Consider the following 20,854-nt stretch of genomic DNA (forward strand, 5'->3'; position numbering starts at 1 on the left):
CCCCATGCCTTCTACAAGGAAAGAGTTAGGTTTAGAGTTAGGATAGCCATCTTCTTCTAATAATTCCCTTCCTCTCTTTGAGTTGAAAAGCAAGATGAAAGTGAACCATACTTCTTAACCATGTGGTTATTCCTTTGAATAACTGTATCTGAATCATCCAATATGCTATGAGTCTATGGCAGAAATTCCTGATCAGAAGGAAAAACTAATTCCTAGACTTGGCTTGGTTGTGATAAAATGGAAGGGTCCCTATCTTAAAATAACTGAGAAAGGAAAGAAAAAATCTTTCAAGGGAAAGTATTATATAATGGCTTTATCCCAGAGAAATACTATGATAGAGATAATTTCCAATGTATATACTTATATTTTGTTCTTTTAGCTAACTGCCTTCCTCTTTTTTACTCTCCTCTGTAAGGAGAGAGAACACCTTCTTCACCTAGACACTTTCAGGCATGCTCTTAGCCAACAAAGTCTGGGCCTGGAGTTTGTCAGAGACTCCTTTGCCATTGTAACCTGACAAGCTCGGGTCATGTTACCATTCCAATCTTGATACCCACAGATAAAGAGAGTAATGGACTCTTTGCAAAGATCTCCACTCTCCCCAAGACATATAGGCAGGATTGAGTCTATGAGATCTAAATCTCACAAAAGAAAAGCCACAAAAACCTATGTAAATTTACCAAAAAAAATATGAATTAAGAAATAGCTACCTAAACTCACCTAAGCATTTGTTGAACCTGAAATGCACCTCCAGTGATACTGAATTTTACTCTGGCCCTCCCAGAAGAATGTGGCTAGATTTAAGCCAGCAAAGTAATGCTGAAGCTTTTTTTCTTCATAGCACTTTCAATCCTGACTATGAGGCCATAATTTCATTCTGGTTATTCTCAGATTCTGGCTTTGCAGTCCTTTCATACTTTTATAATTCCTTTTTTCTATATGTCATGTGGATAAAGCTACTCTTTCTATATGGCCTTGATTCCCCAAATTGCTGATACTTTCACCAAAGGGATTTTTGTACCTCTCTTAGTGATAGAAAATATAAAATAAGAACATGCCTTAAAATATTGTAAATTTGAACAGTATTTCATCTCTAACAAGTGATATCTTTCTTTTCTTTTCTCTTTCACTTTCTTTTTACCCTTCCTTTTCTCCTTTTTGCCTCTCTTCTCTCCTCTCTTTATTTTCATTTTCTATTAGATAAAACTACAAAGAGATGATATCATTTTACTTCTCTAGCATATTTTCCACTACTATTTATTCTAATAAAACAATAACAACAGCAAACATTTATGAAGTCCTAATATGTGCAAGGCCCTGTGCTACATGCTTGGGATACAAAAATAGAAAATGAAATAGCCCCTGCTTTTAAGGAGATTATATACTAGTAAAAGGAAGGGGGACAGAAGAATGTGAGATATAAGTTTAAAACATATATACAAAATAAACTTGAAATCATGGGGGCATGTGGGAGAGAACCCTAAGAATAAGGGAAATCAGAATACATGTAATGTATGTGGTGACATTAGTTGGGCCTTGAAAGGATTGAGAAAATTCAAAAGATAGAATTGAAAAAAAAGAATATCACAAAAAAGAGGAAAACCATGCAAAGTTATGATGGGAGGAGACAGAATGTCAAATATGGGGAACAAGTAGACAATATTGGCTGGAATGTAAAATGTGTGAAGTGAAATTAATCTGAAAAAATGGGCTGGAGCCAGACCATGAAAGTCTTTAAATGCCAAGAAAGAAATTTGTATTTTAACATTTGACCTTAACTTTGAGGTAAACTAGACATTCTAAATGGCAGGGAAGGGAAAATAGTATATAACAGGAATGAGAGATAGTCTGAATAAAAATAGAAGGAAAGAATAACAAAGAGAGCAGTTTGTCTGGACCTACACGTGTCTGTGAAAATAAGAGTAATACATAATAAAGCTAGAAAGGTAAGTTATTGCCAGATTGTGAAAAGCCTTAAATGTCAGATAGAAATATATGCATTTAGCCTTGGAGGTAAAAGAGAGCCACCAGAGTTTACTTAGTAAAAAAGTGAGATGATCATGTCTGCTTCAGAAACAAAAGCTAAATTCTAGGATTAGCTTGGCTATAGTGCAGTGGAAGAGTCTCTATCCAAAAAATAATTAAGAAGCAAAAGAAACAGCCCTTCAAGTAAAATTCTTGTATAGAGATTTTGCCCCAGACCTGTGCATTCGAAACTTGGCAGCAGTATTCACTCTTATTCTTTTCTGGGTTCCACTCCTGACTTTAAATTTCTTTCTCCACCATGACTCTTCTTACCCTGGAAAATCATTTTCACCCTTCTGCTCCTTTTTCTCTTGGAATCTCCATTTTAAGTACTTAGGTCAGCTATATTCACTCCCCCATAACTCCGACTTCTACTTTTCCATCTCCACTTCTTTGTCTACTATGTTGCCTGCTTGAGTACTTTATTTCCCTCCCATCTCTTCAGATTCCTTTTATATGCCCTCTTCTTCCATCAGAATGAAAGCTCCTTGAGGGCAGAGAATGTCTCTTTTTACTTGTATTTGTATTTTTAGCACTTAGTATAGTGCTTGGTACATAGTTAGTACTTAATAAATATTTTTTGATTTGGCTTGGAATATGAACTTTAGGTAGGGAAAGAAATTATGAGATTATCACAGTATTCTAGCAAAGATGTGATAAGTAACTGAATTAATAAGGTGGCCATTTGAAGAGAAAAAGGTGGATTTGAAAATGGCATGAAGGCAAAAAACCCCACAAGTTTTGGCAAATATGTAGTAGTTGAGAGGGAGGAGTCAAGGATAATTCTATTGTTGTGAACATGAGTGATAAAGGATGATAGTCCCTTCAAATGAAATAGGCAAGATAGGAAAGAAAAGATACAATTAAAGGAAAAGATGAGTTCTTTTTAAAACATTGAATTTTAGTTATGTATAGAACATCTGGGTAGAATTGGCATAGGGCTTGTGGTGATGTGGGATTGAAGCTCTTTATCAATAGTAGATATTGTAGTTTAACTGACAAGCATTAGTGATGTTTGAGATCCCCTTCATTGGAGATTTTCAAACAAAACTAAATGTGTATTGCATTGTGCATTTGTTTTTTAGTTATGGGGTAAGTTAGATGCATCTCTTAGTTCTTTTCTGCTGACTCTGATATTGTGTGATTATGTGAAAGTTTCTGTCCTTTGAACCTTGGAAAACTGAAGTAATAAGTACTGTTACTGGTAAATGCATACAGTTCACACCACTTAAGTTGGAGGACTTTTTGGCCATTTCCAAAACCAAACACCCCATGTTTTGGCCCTCTTATTTTTCCACTAGAAGCCCTGGGCTCTGATATGTGAGTTTTCAATTATTTTACCAAGAACCAGATCATCATACTATTTTCTAACCATTTCCAAACCTCTACTCCATGCTTTCTAATTCTAGGTCCCCTTTATATGTTGTCTTCTCACAAATAGAAGGAACTCTTTTTCTTGCTTGTATTTGTATCTTCATTACTTAGCATCATGGCTGAAGCACAGTAAATACTTTAGAAATTATTTTTCATTCTAATGCTTTTCATTTAAACTACTATATCTACTACCTCCTCCCACTACTTCATATTTCTTTTCCTCTATTTCCAGATATATATAACAGAATTATAGGATTTAAGAGATGAAAGGTATCTCAACAGTCACCTAGTAAAACCTTTATACCAAAGAATGCCCATTACAACATATCCAAGAAGGAGGTCATGAAGCCTCTGCTTAAAGGCCTCCAAGTGTGAGGAGACAGCCTGTTCCATTTTTGGATATCTCTAATGTTTTTCCTGACATCAAGTCTGAATTTGCCTCTTTCAACATTATGCCATTGTTCTTATTTATGCCCCCTAGAGCAACAGAGAGCAAGTAAATATTTCCTTCTCCAAGTTGAAGCTCTTCAGATACTTGAAGATAACCACCCCACCACTACCACCACTGCACCCTGAGTTTTCTCTTCTCTTGAATCAACATCCTCAGTTTTCAACTGAACCTCATTTGGCATGGACTCAAAGTCCTTCTTTGGACTTCTCCATTTTATCAATGTCTTTCTGGTGCCAAGAAACTGAATACACTACTCCCTCCTCTGAAGTATGACTAGGGCAAAGTATGGTGATGCGTTTGAAACTCCTGACAATTGTACCTCTCTTGATGTAGTCCACTAGAGAGGATTAGATTTTTGGCTACCACATCATATAATGGACTCATCTTATGCTTTTAAGCTACTAAACATTTTCAAAACAAAGAATAACCATTTTCCACCCTTTTTATGCTTGTGAAGTTGATTATAGTTATAAAAGTACATACTTTGTTAATTGCATGGAATACTTATAATGCTACAAAATCTTTTCAGTGAAATATGCAATAATACAGAAAAGATTGAACTAGCCAGTAAACTAGAATAGCAAAATGGATTTTAAAAATTATTACTACCAAGATGAAAAGGGCAGCTAGACAAGAATCAGTTCATGTATGAATACAAGTATTTTAAATAGAAACTTAGACAATGGGTTGGGCCAAAAAATGCGTTAAAAAAAGGCATCAGATCAAATCCCATTTGAGAAACCACATTTCTTCTATTGTTGTTGTTGTTGTTCAGGCATGTCCGACTCTTTGTGACCCCATAGATTTTGCAAAGATACTGAAGTGGTTTGCATTTCCTTCTTCAATGGAATAAGACAGAGGTTAAGTGACTTGGCCAGTCATATAGCTAGTAAATGTCTGAGGCATAATTTGAACTCAAATCTTCCTGACTCTAGGCCCAACACTCTCTCTACCAAGCAACTGAGCTGCCTCTTGTTCAGTTCTTTAAATGATTTCATAATTGCAAATATTATCCAGTGGTGGTGTATGTCTATGAATTATGAAACATGATCATGAAAGAATCCAAAATGCAAATAACCGAAATAGCAATGGAAAAATGAATGGTGGGCATAATACCAACAATTATTTACATGTGAGAAGAGTAGCTGGCTATGTAGCTAGATATCAATCTCTCTATGTAAATATTTGAATATCTAGATGTAAGATTTTTGAGACATATATTTGGGGTATATAGATATCTGAATATCTATCTATAAGAATACATGTGTAAGTGCATATAGATGTACTTTTATTGTTGATATACAGGTATCTATATATAAAGCTTTTGGGACAACCTGCCTATATGTGGCATATATATATATATATATACATATATATATATATATATGTATACACAGACACATACACATACACACACATATACTTTTCATCTGCAAGATTAAGCAAGATATATCTATATCTGCATGTCAGATAGATAGATAAATAGATAGCTAGATATAAATGTGTATCAAAAGTCTTAGTCTAGTTTTATGCTATTAAAGACTTTTGAAACATCCTACATATCTACATACATACATGTTTATCATATGTGATGTATATTTTATATATGTTTATATGTAGTATATGTTTACACATGTATATATTTAGGACTAAAAAGGGGTAGACTAATAATGTACTGAGAATAAGAGGTAACAAATAGGCAGGCTAAATGGAATGTGACTATTTCTGAGATAGTAAAAAAATGAGAAAAATCTCTTTAGTGTACTATGTGGGTCCTTTAAGAAGGATTCATAGAAAGACATAGAACTGGACACTGAGAGAAGGTATAGAGAATTTGTGACTACAATTTTGGTGGGAGTACTCATTCCAATAAAATAACAAATTCACCAAAATAAAAATCTGAATGGGTAAGGCAGTACAAAATAAAAGAGTTGCTAAAAGAAGGCATAATGAGGATGAAAATTAGGCTTAATAGTATAAGAGAGACAAAAAGGTAGAAGCTAGACTTCTTAGCCAGAAGTGACTTCTTTCTTCAATGGATGTCTATGATATTTTGTATTATCCATATGGCACTTAAACATGTTTTACCTTATCTTTTTATATGCTCATCATAGATTCAAACTTTGATAAGGACACAAGAGAAATCAGGAAAAGATTGAAGGGCTGAAAGAACACTCAAAACTTGAATCCTAATGAGATCAAGAGCAGATAAATTTAAAGAGGTGTAGTCAGAGCAAGTAATTTCAGAGTATATGATCTTGAATCATAACAATAATAATTGACATTTGGAGAGTGCTTTAAAGCAAACAAAGCAGCTCAAGTGATGAATGAATCCAAAGCATGACTCTGACCTCACCACAACACTTCATCAGGGATGGTGCAACAATTTGGAATACAATCTTTTTTTTCAGCTTTTGGAACAACAAATCTGTTGCCTAAATTTGATTCAATTAGCATATGTTCCTTCTATATAGGAAATCAGGATTTATAACAAATTTTTCTTGACAGCTCAGAGAAAACCAAAAATTTGGTCAAAGAAACTAGGAAATATACTTAGAAACTATATTAAGTATTATAAAATAAACTTTTGAACTTTAAGAAGTGAACTCAATTTTGCTGAAACCCAGGTTTTTAATTATCACTTCCCTCTGCCAATATTGCAAAAGCTACATTTTCAATTAAATGTGTTTAATGGAAAACCTGAGTTGCCAAAATATTGGGTTATATTATGGTAGCAAAAGTATTCTTGAGGCACAGGAAAAGACTCCCAAATCTAATTATTTCTAGAATTGGGAATAATTACATAGCAATAAATTACATACTATTAATATTTCCATTGATAAAATATGAAAAACCTTTAGATGTAATCATTTTGAATATTATGCCATCATAACTCTCCAAACTTACTTATAGCAGACATGGGAATTTGGTAAGAAAAAATTAAGAGAGAAGTCAACCTGGGGAAATTGGCTAGCAACAGAAAATCTGAGAGAAATATATGAGGTGGAGAAGATGTGGAACCTAAATATCAGGTCAGAACATAATGATAATTCTTTATTATATTGGCATTTAAGCATTTTATTAATTCAGAGTGGCTTTCTTCAGTTTAGGCCAAATTGTTGAGATTGTATTGTATCTTTTATATGGATTAAAACCTTTTATTACTAAGCACTATATGATTTTTACATGTTAAGAATTGAAAGAATAATGAGTCAGCATAACAGTGAAAAGTGAACTAGTTTTGGAGTCAGGGAGAGCCAAGTTCAAGTCCTGAATGATACAACCTAGCTGTCACACCTTGGGCAAATTCTTTACTTTCTTCTCTCATCTTAATAATTCTCCCTCACATTCCATCTTACAATCTTATTATTTCATTGAAATGGCCCTTTCCCAAGTTGTTAATTAAATCTTAGTTGCTACATCCAATGACCCTTCTCTATTCTCATTTTCCTTAACCTTCCATAGCCTTTAATACTGTTGAGCACTCTTTTCTTTTGGCTTTTGGAACAACACTGTCTTCTGGTTCTCTTTCTACTTCTCTGACTACCCTTTCTTTTTCTCCTTTGCTGAATCTCTCTCTCAATCATGTTTTCTAATTGTAAGTGCTCTTATCTTTAGGGCTCTATCCTAGGCTCCCTTCTTTTCTCCCTCCACACTTCACTTTAGAGAGCTTACCAATTCCCATGAATTTAATTATTATCTTTTCACTGATGGCTCTCAAATCTATCTATTTTGCCTCAAATTAGAGGAATCTTACATCTCCAATTGCTTTTCAGGTATCTCAAGCTAGATATCCAGTAGTCAGCTTCAACTTAATATGTCCCAAACAGGACTCCTCATTGTTTTTCCTTCTAAGCTCTCTCTTCTTCTTACTTTCCCTATTGACTGTAGAAGGCACCACCATCCTCCCAATTCTTCAGCCTTAGAATCTAGGCATTAATTTGGGTTTCTTACAATCTCTCACACTCACTCCACATTCCCCATATCCAAGTTGTCGTTAAAGCCTATCAATTCCATCTTTGCAATTTCTATTAAATATGCCTCTTTCTCTCTTCTGACACTGCCACAATTTTAGTGCAGGCTATTATCACCTCTTAGCTGGACTATTATAATACTCTGGTGTGGGTCTAATTGCTTCAAGTCTCTTCCCTCTCTAATCCATCCTCCATTCAGCCAGTAAAGTGATTTTTCCTCTCTTCTCCCCATTGCTCCCAAGATAAAATAAAAAAATGATCTCTCTGGTATTCAAAGACCTTCATAATTTATCTCCATCCTACCTTTCCAGTCTTCTTACACCTTTCTTCTTGCTATATGCTCTTCAATCCAATGACACTGACATCCTGGCTGTTCCACAAATAAAGACATTCCCTCTCTTGGCTCTGGGAATTTTCTCTGGCTGTCACTCAGGCCTGGAAGACTCTTCCTCCACCATTCTATCTCCTGACTTTGTTGGCTTCCTTTAAGTCCCAACTAAAATCCCATCTTTTACTGGAAGCCTTCCCCACCTCCACTGACACCTTCCATTTATTAATTATTTTCTGTTCATTCCTTTGAATAGATTTATTTGCATATTGTCTCCCTCATCAGATTGCAAGCTTCTTGAGAATAGGGAGTGCCTTTTTTATTCCCCGGCATATAGTAAGCATTTAATAAATTAAATTTAATAAATTAAAACTGATTTGATTTCACTTAAACTTCTCAATGCTCCCAAGCAACTAACACTATTATTTATAGACCAGTTATTGTTCCATGCTGATTGAAGAAATCCTTACATTTGGGAATTTCCTGAATGATGTAATCACATGTCTGAAATTTCTATCCCTGAAAAAAAAAATTGAAAGTGTCTATTTCATGCTTAGAAGAACTGTACATGTTTAACCTATATTGTATTGCTTGCTGTCTAGGGGAGGGGGCAGTAGGGAACCGAGGGAGAAAAATTTGGAACACAAGGTTTTGGAAAGGTGAATGTTGAAAGCTATCTTTGCATATATTTGGGAAAATAAAATACAATTTTTTAAAATGTGTCTCTCTAATATCTTGTGTTCATTTAAAATTTAATAGACAAGAATGTTATGAAACAGTTCTTAGCAGGTCTTTAAACATTCTATATGTTGTTCTGTCTGGATAAAACTTGGATTTTATTCATAATATGTTTATGAGAAAAAGTTACTTCTTGAAGATTCACTAGTTAGCAATGATTTGATTTAAATTGATAATTCACTAAATATTTTCCAGTTTCATAGCCTTTTGGAAACAGCCCTCACCAACTTCATATTGGTCAGAAAATAAATTAAAGCCTATCTTCTAGTTCCTTCTCTGCTGCTTATGATCAGGCCCAAATGTCCTTTATTCTTTAAGAATAAAAAAATCTCACCATACCTTTTAGCACCACTATCTCTCTCCCAGTTACCCAGGTTTCTAACCTCCTTACCTCCCACCATGCAAATCCATTCTGCTGCTGGTTCTTGTCATTATATCCCTAGGATAACCTCTTCTCTTCACTCATACAGCCATCACCCCCATCATGCCCCATTAGCGCTTACCTTGTCTCCCATTAACTTCCTGTTTGGACTCTGTTCTTCAATTGTCTCCCTACTACAGTACATCTTCCACTTAACCCCAAAGTAATTTTTCTAAAGTGAAAATCTGACCATGTCATACTCTCTTCCCACTTAACAAACATAAGTGCCTTCCTATGACTTCCAGTATCAAATATAAACTCTATTCAGCACTTAAAGTTCTTTACAATCTGACCTCTTTTTACTTTTAGAATCTCAGACCCATTACTCCTTTCTATACATTTTGGCCCAGCCACACAAACTTACAACTGCTATTCTGTATACACTGCATTAAGTTCTGCCTTTGTCCTGGCTGCCCCTGAAGATTAGAACACCTTCCCTCCTCACTTTTGCCTCTTGGAATTTCTTGTTTTCTTCAAGATTCACCTCAAATACTGTTTTCTACCTGGAATCCTTTATTGTGGTTTAGTCATTTTTAGTCGTGTCTGACTCTTTGCGACCCCATTTGTGGTTTTCTTGGCAAAGATACTAAGGTAGTTTGCCATTATCTTCCCCAGCTCTTTTTATAGATGAAGATTAAATAACTTGCCCAGCTTTTAAGTGTGAGGCCAGACTTGAATTCAGGAAGATGAGTCTTCTGATTGAAGGTCCTAATGTTAGTACCCTTTCTTACAAAAATTCTACAATCAACTCATTTATAAATTTGAATCAATTCTCTATATATTTTAGAAATGAAACCTTTATTAGAACCCTTAAATGTAAAAATGGTTTCCCAATTTATTGTTTCCCTTCTAATCTTAGTTTTGTTTGTGCAAAACCTTTTAAACTTAATATAATCAAAATTATCTATCTAGTGTTCAATTATGAGTTGTAGTTCTATTTTGGTCACAAATTCCTTTCTTTTCCACATATCTGAGAGGTAAACTATCCTATGTTCTTCTAATTTGCTTATGATATTACTCTTTATGTCTAAATCATAAACCCATTTTCACCTTATCTTGGTATATGGTGTTAAGTGTGGGTCCATGCCTACTTTCTGCCATACTAGTTTCCAATTTTCCCAGCAGTTTTTATCAAATAGTTAATTCATATCCCAAAAGTTGGAGTCTTTGGGTTTGTCAAACACTAGATTGCTATAGTTATTGACTATTTTGTCTTGTGAACCTAACCTATTCCATTAATCAACTACTCTCTTTCTTAGCCAGTAACAAATGGTTTTGACAACCGTGATTTATAATATAGTTTTAGGCCTGGTACAGCTAGGTCACCTTCAATAGCATTTTTTTTTTTCATTAATTCCCTTGAATTCTTGATCTTTTGTCCTTCCAGATAAACTTTGTTATTATTTTTTGTAAGTCTGTAAAATAATTTCTTGTGAGTTTGGCACTATGTAAGTAGATTAATTTAGGTAGAATTGTCGTTTTATTATATTAGCTTGGCCTACTCATGAGCACTTGATATTTTTCCAATTTATTAGATCTGACTGTATTTGTGTGGAAAGTATTTTGTAGTTGTATTCATATAATTTCTGACTTTCCCTTGGCAGATAGATTCCCAAATATTTTATACTATCGACAATTATTTTGAATTGAATGTCTCTTCGTATCTCTTGCTGTTGGACTTTGTGGATAATATGAAAAAATGCTGATGATGTATGTGGATTTATTTTGTATCCTGCAATTTTGCTAAAGTTGTGAATTGTTACTAGTAGTTTTTTAGTTCATTCTCTAGAGTTCTCTAAGAATACCACCATATCATCTGCAAAAAGTGATAATTTGGTTTCTTCATTACCTACTCTAATTCCTTTAAGTTCTTTTTTTCCCCTTATTGCCAAAGCTAGCATTTCTAATACAATATTGAATAGTAAAGGAGATAGTGGGCAACCTTGTTGCCCTTCTGATTTTACTGTGAATGGTTCTAATTTGTCCCCATTAAATATGATGCTTGCTGCTGGTTTTAAATAGATGCTACTAATCATTTTAAGGAAAAGTTCATTTATTCCTATACTCTCTAGTGTTTTAAATAGGAATGAATATTGGATTTTGTCAAATGCTTTTTCTGCTTCTATTGAGATAATCATATGATTTTTGTTACTTTGGTTATTGATATAGTCAATTATGTTAATAGTTTTCCTAATATTGAACCAGCCCTGCATTCCTGTTATAAATACTCCTTGGTCATAATGTATTATCCTGGGGATGACTTTCTGTCATCTCTTTGCTAATATTTTATTCAAGATGTTTGCATCAAGATTCATTAGGGAGATTGGTCTATAATTTTCTTTCTTGGTTTTCACTTGGTTTAAGTATCAGCACCATATCTGTATCATAGAAGGAATTTGGTAGGATTCCTTCTTTCCCTATTTTTTCAAATAGTTTATATAGTATTGAAATTAATTATTCTTTAACTGTTAGGTAAAATTCACATATAAATCCATCTGGCCCTGGAGATTTTTTCCTTAGGGAGTTGATTAATAGCTTGTTCTATTTCTTTTTCTAAAATGAGACTTTAAATAATTTATTTCCTCTTCTGTTAACCTGAATAATCTATATTTTTGTAGATATTCCTCCACTTCACTTAGATTCTCAAATTTATTGGCATATAGTTGGGCAAAATAACTCCTAATTATTGCTCTTATTTCCTCTTCATTGATGGATAGTTCCCCTTTTCATTTTTGAGACTAACAATTTGATTTTCTTCTTTCTTTTTTCTAATCAAATTAACTAAAGATTTATCTATTTTGTTGGTTTTTTTTTCATAAAGCCAGAACTTAATTTTATTGATAAATTTAATGGCTTTCTTATTTTCACTTTATTAATCTCCACTTTTATTTTCAGAATTTCAAATTTGGTATTTAGTTAAATGTTTTTAATTTGTTCTTTTTCTAGCTATTTTAGTTGTAAGCCCAATTCAATGATCTTTTCTTTCTCTATTTTGTGCAAGTAAGCATCTAGAGATATAAAATTTCCCCTAATAACCACTTTGGCTGCACCCCACAAATTTTGGAATGTTGTCTCATTATTGTCATTCTCTTAGATGAAGTTATTGATAATGAATATGATTTTTATTGCATCATGATCTGATAAAAATGAATTTACTATTTCTATCTTTCTGGATTTGATTTTGAGGTTTTTATGCCCTAACATATGGTCAATTTTTGTATAGCTTCCAAGTAAACTCCTGTTTCCATTCAATTTTCTCCAAAGATCTATCATGTGTAACTTTTCTAACATTCTGTTTACCTACTTAACTTCTTTCTTATTTTGTTATTTGATTTTTCTAGTTCTGAGAGAGCAAGGTTGAGATCACCTACTAATACAGGTTTGCTGTCTATTTCTTCTTGCACTCTCTTAACTTCTCTTCTAGGAATTTGGATGCTATACCACTTGGTGCATATATGTTTAGCATTGATATTGCTTAATTATCTATGCTATTCTTTAATAAAATATAATTTCCTTCCTTATCTCTTTTAATTAGATCTTTTTTTGCTTTTGCTTGATCTGAGATCAAGATGGCTACTCCTGCTTTATTTTACTCCACCTGAGGCATAATAAATTCTGCTCCAGCCCTTTACTTTCACTCTGTATGTATTACTCTGCATTAAATATGTTTTTGGTAAACAACATATTGTAGGATTCTGGCTTTTAATCCAGTCTGTTATCTGCTTACACTTTATGGGAAAGTTCATCCCATTCACATTCACAATTAAAACAACTAATTCTGTATTTCCTGCCATCTTATTTATCCTCAGTTATGCTTTTTCTTTCCTTTCCCCCTTTTCCTTCTCCCCAATATTTTGCTTCCTTCTCCCTCAAATAGCCCTCCCTTTTTAGAGCCCCTCCCTCTTTCTTACACCTTTCCCCTAATATTTCTGTTTTCTCTTTTATTAGTCTTTCCCTTTCCTTTTCTCTTTCCTTTCCCACTTCCCTATCAGGTGAGACAAGTTTCTCTATGAAACCAATCATGTCTGATATTCGCTCTTTGAGCCAAATCTGCTGACAGTAAGATTCACACTATGCTCATCCCCCTCTCTTCTTTCCCTCAATAATAATAGGTCTTCTTTACCTCCTTTGTCCTCTTTTTCCAGTACGATACCCTAGTTTCTTTTTCATATTATCATAATGTGTGGGACAAGACCACTGACTTAAATAAATCAAATAAATTAAGAAGATTTCTCAAGGCAAAAGCAGAAAAGAATTTTATTATGATCTCATGAGAAAGGGAGTCTCCCTCCCCATGAGCCATTAGACAAGAAGAGGTGCTACCCAGTTAACAGATAAGAATTATATAGGGGCCTGGGCTAACACTAGGCTGAATCTTTTCCCTGATTAGCCAGGACAAATGACCTCACATTCTAAGTCATAAATGAGGAAAAACTTTCAACCCAACCACATCTTTAGGATTACTAAATTACCTCAGTGCAAAGAAAAGATCCCACTTTTTGTAAACCAGCTGATTTCTGGAGAAAGAAACCTGACCCTGGGGTACAACTGACCTTCAACCTTCACTTAGTCTTTAGAACACAGTCTCCATCTTGTGAGACAGCTTTTGCAATTCATTTCATTCAATTCTCCCATCTCTTTCATCAGTAGAAAGCTGCTCACATCAAAGTTTATTCATTTCTTCAACTCCCTGATCGACTTCATTTTCAGAGTCTGACTTATCCTCCCAGGCTCTGCTTCCCAACCTTGTCTCTTGAATACCATCAATCATGCTAATCCCATAACTGTACCTTCTATCCTAATGTTTTCTGAACCACATTGGTAATAAGTTACATCATACAGGGAGAACATAACTCTACTGAGGGCTATCAGGAGAAACCATAGAACCTGTCTCCAACAGTTTCCTCCAAACCAAGACCACCAAGAGGTGTTAAAAGGGGAGATCCAAGTTTGAATCAGAATATATGCTAATTTTCTGATATACATAATATATATACATATATGTACATAAAACTATATATATGGTTTTATAGAACCGTAAAAAGATGGTTATATCTTTTACCAAGGCAATAGTCAGTATTTTCTCCTGGAAACATAGTCTTTTCTCATGGGAATGTTAACTATGAAATCACCCAGATAATTTCCTCCCTTTTTTCCTTGCCTTTCATTCTATCATCTTGGATAAAACAGATTGGGAATAGGAGGGCCCCACCAAGTGTTATGAGCATAACCTTACACAGACTTCTCCTTCCTAATGATAGTTTTCTTCTTGGGCTCAGGTAGCAGGGCCACCTATCATCCCAACCAATTATGTCCCCCATAATTGGAGTAGATAACCTTTCACAAATAGAGATGCCTATTACAAAAGTTAGTTACAACAAAGATGTTAAAATAAATAGACAAAAATATGCACCTAGCAACAGATGGATAATTATTAGGTCAATACTCATTTACTTACTTTAGAATATAATGATCACATTTTTTTTTGAATTGTGCTCATGGCTTCTACTGACCATTTGTCCTGAATATAAAAATTTGCCATTAGAGGAAAAAAAGCAGGGACATAATAGCATCAAAATAGGTCCTTGAGGCCTTGATCTGAGAGCACATATAGAATACAGGATAAAGCATCCTTAACTCACTTTTGCTTTCAGGTAATTGTCCCAGTGCCTAATTAATCATGTAGTAACAATCTACCTTAAGCCAGCTCAAGAGTAATCAGGTGGGTTTTTATTCAAAAGAACACCACTGAGAAACTGAGTCAGAAGGCTCCCACCTCAACAGAGGCCAAAGTCGTCAGCCTAATTTTTCAAGTCAAAATCACATTCTTCTGAGTAGTTTGTGGCATATTCCTTTCAGATGGTGGATCACTGGCTTAATGATTTATCAGACAGTCCTCCCTGAATTTAAAAATAATATTAGCTACTGTCCCAAGAGATTTTAGCTCCAATACCAAATGTCATTAATCAAGGCTTCAGATGAATCTAGCTCTCAAGGATCATGTATCCTAAAAAAAAAGTATTGACTGTGGCTTTACATTGATAACAGTAAAATATTCATCCTAGAAGGTTCACAGCTTATCTTTCATATCTAAGTAAATGGTTTTAAGTTCCACATTACACAAATCATTTTGCCTTTAAAATGCCCAATACATAGAAAAATTCTAAATTACATATTGTCTATATCAGAAACATGTTCAAAGGGACAGAGAGAAAAACTATTATTCTCAGAGTTCCTTTAAATAATGGGTATAACTTTAGGATGACTTAATATAACCAATTAAAACTCATACAGAATATAGAATATCCTGATTTCACATAAAACATTAGTTAATATTAATGGTTTCTTCATTCAAAAAAATAATAATTGAGGAATCCCTCTAAATTTATTAATCTTGTTTGGAAATATAAAAAGTACAACACAAATATTGTTAAAATTCCTCTAGGCACAAACATTCCCAGCTCCCACCAAAACATTCCTGCCTACTACCAAAACATTCCTAATTGCAAATTTTAGAGATTATAAATTGTCCTCAATAGACCATTCATTCTTGAAGTTCCTCTATAGATCCTATAAGTCTAGTGTTCTTCAGCTTTCAGACTGCGATCTCACTCATCTGTCAAGTCTGGTAAGGTCCTTCCTACTCTGCTTCTTCCAGAACTTAATAAGTACCCTCTCTCCTGCAAACTGTAAACTCCAATGGTGTTACCTGTGTCAGCAATCCTTATTTTGTAAGGGATAAAAAGGGATGAGGATACAGACAGTATATAATTTTTCAAAAAGTTATCCTTTGTTTCAAAAGAGGGTCTTTCTCTTTCTTCTCCCAAATAGAATAAACCAATCTCATGGGAAAGTCCCAGGTCACTTCTGGGGAAAGTTACAATTCTTTAATAAAGCAATAGGTAAACATTTTGTCCAAGACAATCTAGTCTCTAACATCAATTTAGTAAATAGTTTTTAAAATTTGATTCATTCTTTCCACTTTCCCAGATGAGGGCAGATGCTCAGGTGTATGGAATTGCTATTCAATTTGCAATCTTTCCCCATTATTTCTTATAAAACCAAAAGTAAAACATGTTTCTTTATCAGAATCAATTATCTCTACCAATCCAGCCTTAGGTAGAATTTGTTCCAATATTGTGCCACTTACCCCTCTTAGCAGCAGAGCTCAGGGGGAAAGCTTCCACCCATCCCCCTATATTTCTCTTTCCCCACTGGTGTCATTTCATTAAAGCCTAACCTAAATATTCTGGAGCCCAGCCTCCTTCTCTCCCTAGGAGACACCTCCTCAATACTTCTTATTAATTTTTAGACATGTTGCCTTTCAGATACAATTTGTTCTGCAATTACATACATCCTATACACCAAATTTTCTTGCTTTTACAAACCTTAAGATGAATATTCTAAATAGTCTTGGATAAAATTTCACAATATTTATGCCACATATTTGGCCAGGCTGACAAAATGTTAAAGCACAGCTCATACAAGTTTTATAAATTACCCAATATACAATTTAGCAAGCAACATAGTAGCTTAAATATATTTATTTCATCTAATTAGGAGACACAAACATGCGATTTCTTTAGGTAAATTCCTAGAAAACCAAAAATTTTAATTTAAGATCAAGAAAAAGGGATTTTTTAAAATTAGGAATAGCCTTTATTGGTGTGTTTAAGAAAAGCATTACATGGAAAAACAACTGGGAAAGATAAAACTACTGGCATATGAACATAAGAGTACTGAGATAAAAGTCCCACATGTTATATATATATTGAATATTCTGTACCTTTTAACCAAGGACAGAATATCTCTACTTCTCAGGCATGTTTTACTTAAACCTATAGATAGCAACATAACAGTACAAACTTTGGGGTTCAAAAGAATGAATGTGTTTCTCTTTTAGAGACATTACAAATATTACATAAGTACTAAATCATTTTAAATAAGACTAAAATTCACAATGTTTTTAACATTTCTAACATTGGTACAAATACTTTCTACTCACAAGGACTTCTTGGTCTTTTTTTGATGTGAAAGCTGGAATTATGTGAACCAGAGATGAAAGAACAGCTTTGTTTGGGTATTTGTATGAAATTATTGGTATCCTTAAGTTCTGAAATTAAGTTTGTAGGAAAATTTCATTCAGTTATTTTCTGTGCATGGTAATATTTTTTATTAATCTTCCTGTAAGGCACAAGTTTTACACTACTTTTTAACATCCTAGCATGAAGATCCTAAGAACCTGCAGCCACTTCTTCATATAACATATTTATATATAAAGATATATAGACATAGATATAGATATAGATATATATTTTATACTGTCATAAGATAGAATATTCCTGTTGGAAGAGAATGGAATATGATTCTATAACCAAGAGCAGGTGCTATTTTCAATATTCCTTAGTTAATCCCTTCTTTGTAAGAGTAGAAAAGCAAGCATTAGTAAGCTAGTGCTATTAATGATTCATGAAAATGCTATTTCCTGTAACTAAAGATGACAGCCATAATCATTTTCAATATAATCTGAAGCATGCTTGTAATATGTAGAGTGCATAGGAAAAACAGAATGTGGAGGACTGCTTTAAATGTCATAATTCTGGGAAGTATGGAGCTTCCTGTTTCTCTAAAATGTTTGAACTTATGAGAAAGATATGTAGATAGTATTTTTACCCATCTCATTTCTAATGTGATAATTTAAGAGGCTCTTTCAATTCAAGTGAACAAAGAGTATACTTTATGTGTTTTGCAAAGATAATATAATTAAAGTCATCATACCCATATAGAGCCTTACATGAGAAATTCATCAAGCTTATTTTAGCTGCAAGAGAAACAATAGTTACTTGGAGAAATGTGAATAATTCTAGATATGATATTCCTTTTCCTGATTAATGGAATTCATTCATTCATTTCACAAACATTTATTATGTGCTCACTAGATACAGATTGCTGTACTAAGCACTAGTGAAGATGCAAAAATGAGACAAATAAACCCTTACCCTCATGGAGTTTACATATACAAGCAGATTTAATGGCAATAAATTAATTGAGAAAAGAGTTAATTAAAATGAAATTCCATTTGTCAAATCATAGTTAAGTTACAACTATAGGTTGCCTACAGATAGCAGTGTTGTCAAAAATCAATAAAAGAATTGTGTGGGGATTAATTGGCTACTTGAAATTCACAGTAAAAAGTATTGTATATTTTATTGTAAATTGTGTGCTATACATCCTTTATGTCAGCAGAATTTATAATACACTTTTGTAAATATATATAGAGCCAGTTGATATAAAATATATAAACAGAAATTCTTTGAGAGACCCTCAATAATTTTTTAGCTTTTAAGGAGATCCTGAGACCAAAAAAATTGAGAATTGATATATTAGTGCAACATTAAATTAATTTTAATTCCTTGATGTATCTATATTAGGTAAAATGGAAAGATAATTCTGCCCTGGTCAAATTGCATACAGAATATTATATTCCATTCTTAATTTACCTTATAAAAATATTAATAAGCTGGAGAATGTCCAGAGAAAGGTAGCAGGATAGAAAAGGACTTTGATAGCATATCATGGGAATGAGTTAAAGGAACTAGTGATGATTATTTATCATGTGTATATTCATGTATTTGAAGGTTGTTGTGGGGGAAAAGAATTAGGAAAAGGATTAGACTTGTTTTGCATGGTCCCCAAAGGCATAACTAAGAGCAATGAGTGAAATTGCTTGGTGTATGGAAAAACTTCTTGACAATTAGAGCTGTCCCAAAGTGGAATAGACAAATGTTTTCCAAAAAAAAGGCTAGCTGACAACCTGTATTGAAAAGGAGATTATTTTCAGATACAAATTGAACTGGATCACTTTTGAGCTTTCTTCCAATTCAGATTCTGAGATTCTAAGTGCATTAGTACTGCTAAAAAGAAAACTTGATGTTAATAGCCTGCCATAGGAAGATCTCAAATGAATAATCAAATCTGAAAATCAAAGCCTGGCCATACTCAAATTTTCATTATCTTTATTTTATGCAGACTTAATATATCATTCATATCTACTGTATTATATTATTAGGATGATATATGAAATGTGAAATGGAAATATTTAAAGGGTTTCTTATGAAAATATTTTGTTTAAAATCATATTAATATTTATGATAATGTAATTTCAATCCACTAAAATGAATTTTACATGCTAAAAAAGATTTTTCTTCTTCTTTTTAATCTACAGGAAGTCCTGGCTAAGCAAAGTTGGGAGCCCCAGTTCTCGTATTGATCGGGCTGACTTTTCCAATGAAAAGACCATCTCTGAACTTGATTACACTAATTTTAGCATTAAATACTAGTGGAAAAAAAGTTCTTAGAATAAAATTATAATGCTTATGTGCCATAATAAGTTCCATAAATCCATAAAAGGGAATAATAGTGCTTTGTATTTCCATTTAAACGATGGAAATTTGTTCTTAAAAAAGTAAAAATATGATGTTACTAAAAATGCCTGGCACTGAACTAATTTAACTTGAATGTTTTTTTTGAAATTAAAAGAATAAAAGTAGAATTGTAAAATAAGAAAATATCAGTATAAAATGTATAGTATGAGTATCTAGTTTAGCCCACAAGGCCTTGGAGTTGAATGAACATGACAATGTGAATATTGTTTCACTATTCAGTGCATAATAAAGTTAGCTACTTAAAAATGAAACTTGTGTATGCTGTTGATTCTATTAAATTCTAAAAAAACTATAATAATTCCTTGAATATTGGTAATATGTTTGTAGAAAATCCTAAGTTTTCAACTAAATTTATGTGAAACTCAATATATACTTATTTCTAGTTTTGCTCAACATCCATAACAAAATCTAGTTAAATATGAATACTGATTAAAGCCTCCTACTTTATAGCTATTTGGTATTGTTTGTGGAATAAAGAGCTCTTCATAAAATTCCTAGGAGGCATTGATCCAAGTCATAAATTTCAGACCATGTTTTTCTGGCAAAATGTCCATTGTACTGGAAAAGAGCTGTCATTGGATCTGCCTGAAGTGAAAAGGCTAAAAAAGGGTAATTTATTAGACTCTCCTGGTAGAGGCTAGAGTAGACCCTTAAATATGCTATGTTAACTTGAAAACAAAACTGGCATAGTCCAATATAAACTACAGAATTCCCTGTAGATCAGTGATGTCTAACTTAAATTGAAACAGGGGAGGGACCACTAAACCATATATGAAGATCCTTGCAGGCTATGTATTGTCTTAGAAATCACATATTAATATTATCTATGTTTCATTGTATTTTTATTTGTTTTGTTAAATATTTTCCAATTATATTTTAATCTGGTCTAGCCATATCCAGGAATATGGTAAGCCACATGTATGTGGGCCTTATTTGAAACCTCTGCTATAGATAACCCATTCCTTTGGGGCTCTTTGACTTAAAATTATAATCAATCAACTAACAAATTTTTATTAAGCACTTACTCTGACCAAAGCAGTGGGGATCCAAATACAAAGAATCATATAATCCCTCCTTACAAGGAGCTTACAATCTAAT

At 33.3% G+C, this 20,854-nt stretch overlaps 1 protein-coding gene across 2 annotated transcripts in view; it reads left to right on the forward strand.

Annotated features, from left to right (window-relative positions):
- The window catches only part of ACYP2 (acylphosphatase 2), a 229,118-nt gene extending 209,111 nt beyond the window's left edge, over window positions 1-20,007 (forward strand). Inside the window, exon 5 of one of the 2 annotated variants that reach the window (XM_074286936.1) lies at window positions 19,537-19,625. Coding sequence is in view for 1 of the 2 variants with exons in the window: in XM_074286935.1 (XP_074143036.1) it covers window positions 19,537-19,651 (115 nt within the window). In the remaining variant the exon portion in view is untranslated. Of the gene's footprint in view, window positions 1-19,536 lie in introns of both variants that reach the window. The other variant, XM_074286935.1, reaches the window with a different exon arrangement.
- Window positions 20,008-20,854: the final 847 nt, after the last annotated feature.

The sequence above is a fragment of the Sminthopsis crassicaudata genome, chromosome 2 (genome assembly GCF_048593235.1).
Source record: "Sminthopsis crassicaudata isolate SCR6 chromosome 2, ASM4859323v1, whole genome shotgun sequence".
NCBI lineage: Eukaryota > Metazoa > Chordata > Mammalia > Dasyuromorphia > Dasyuridae > Sminthopsis > Sminthopsis crassicaudata.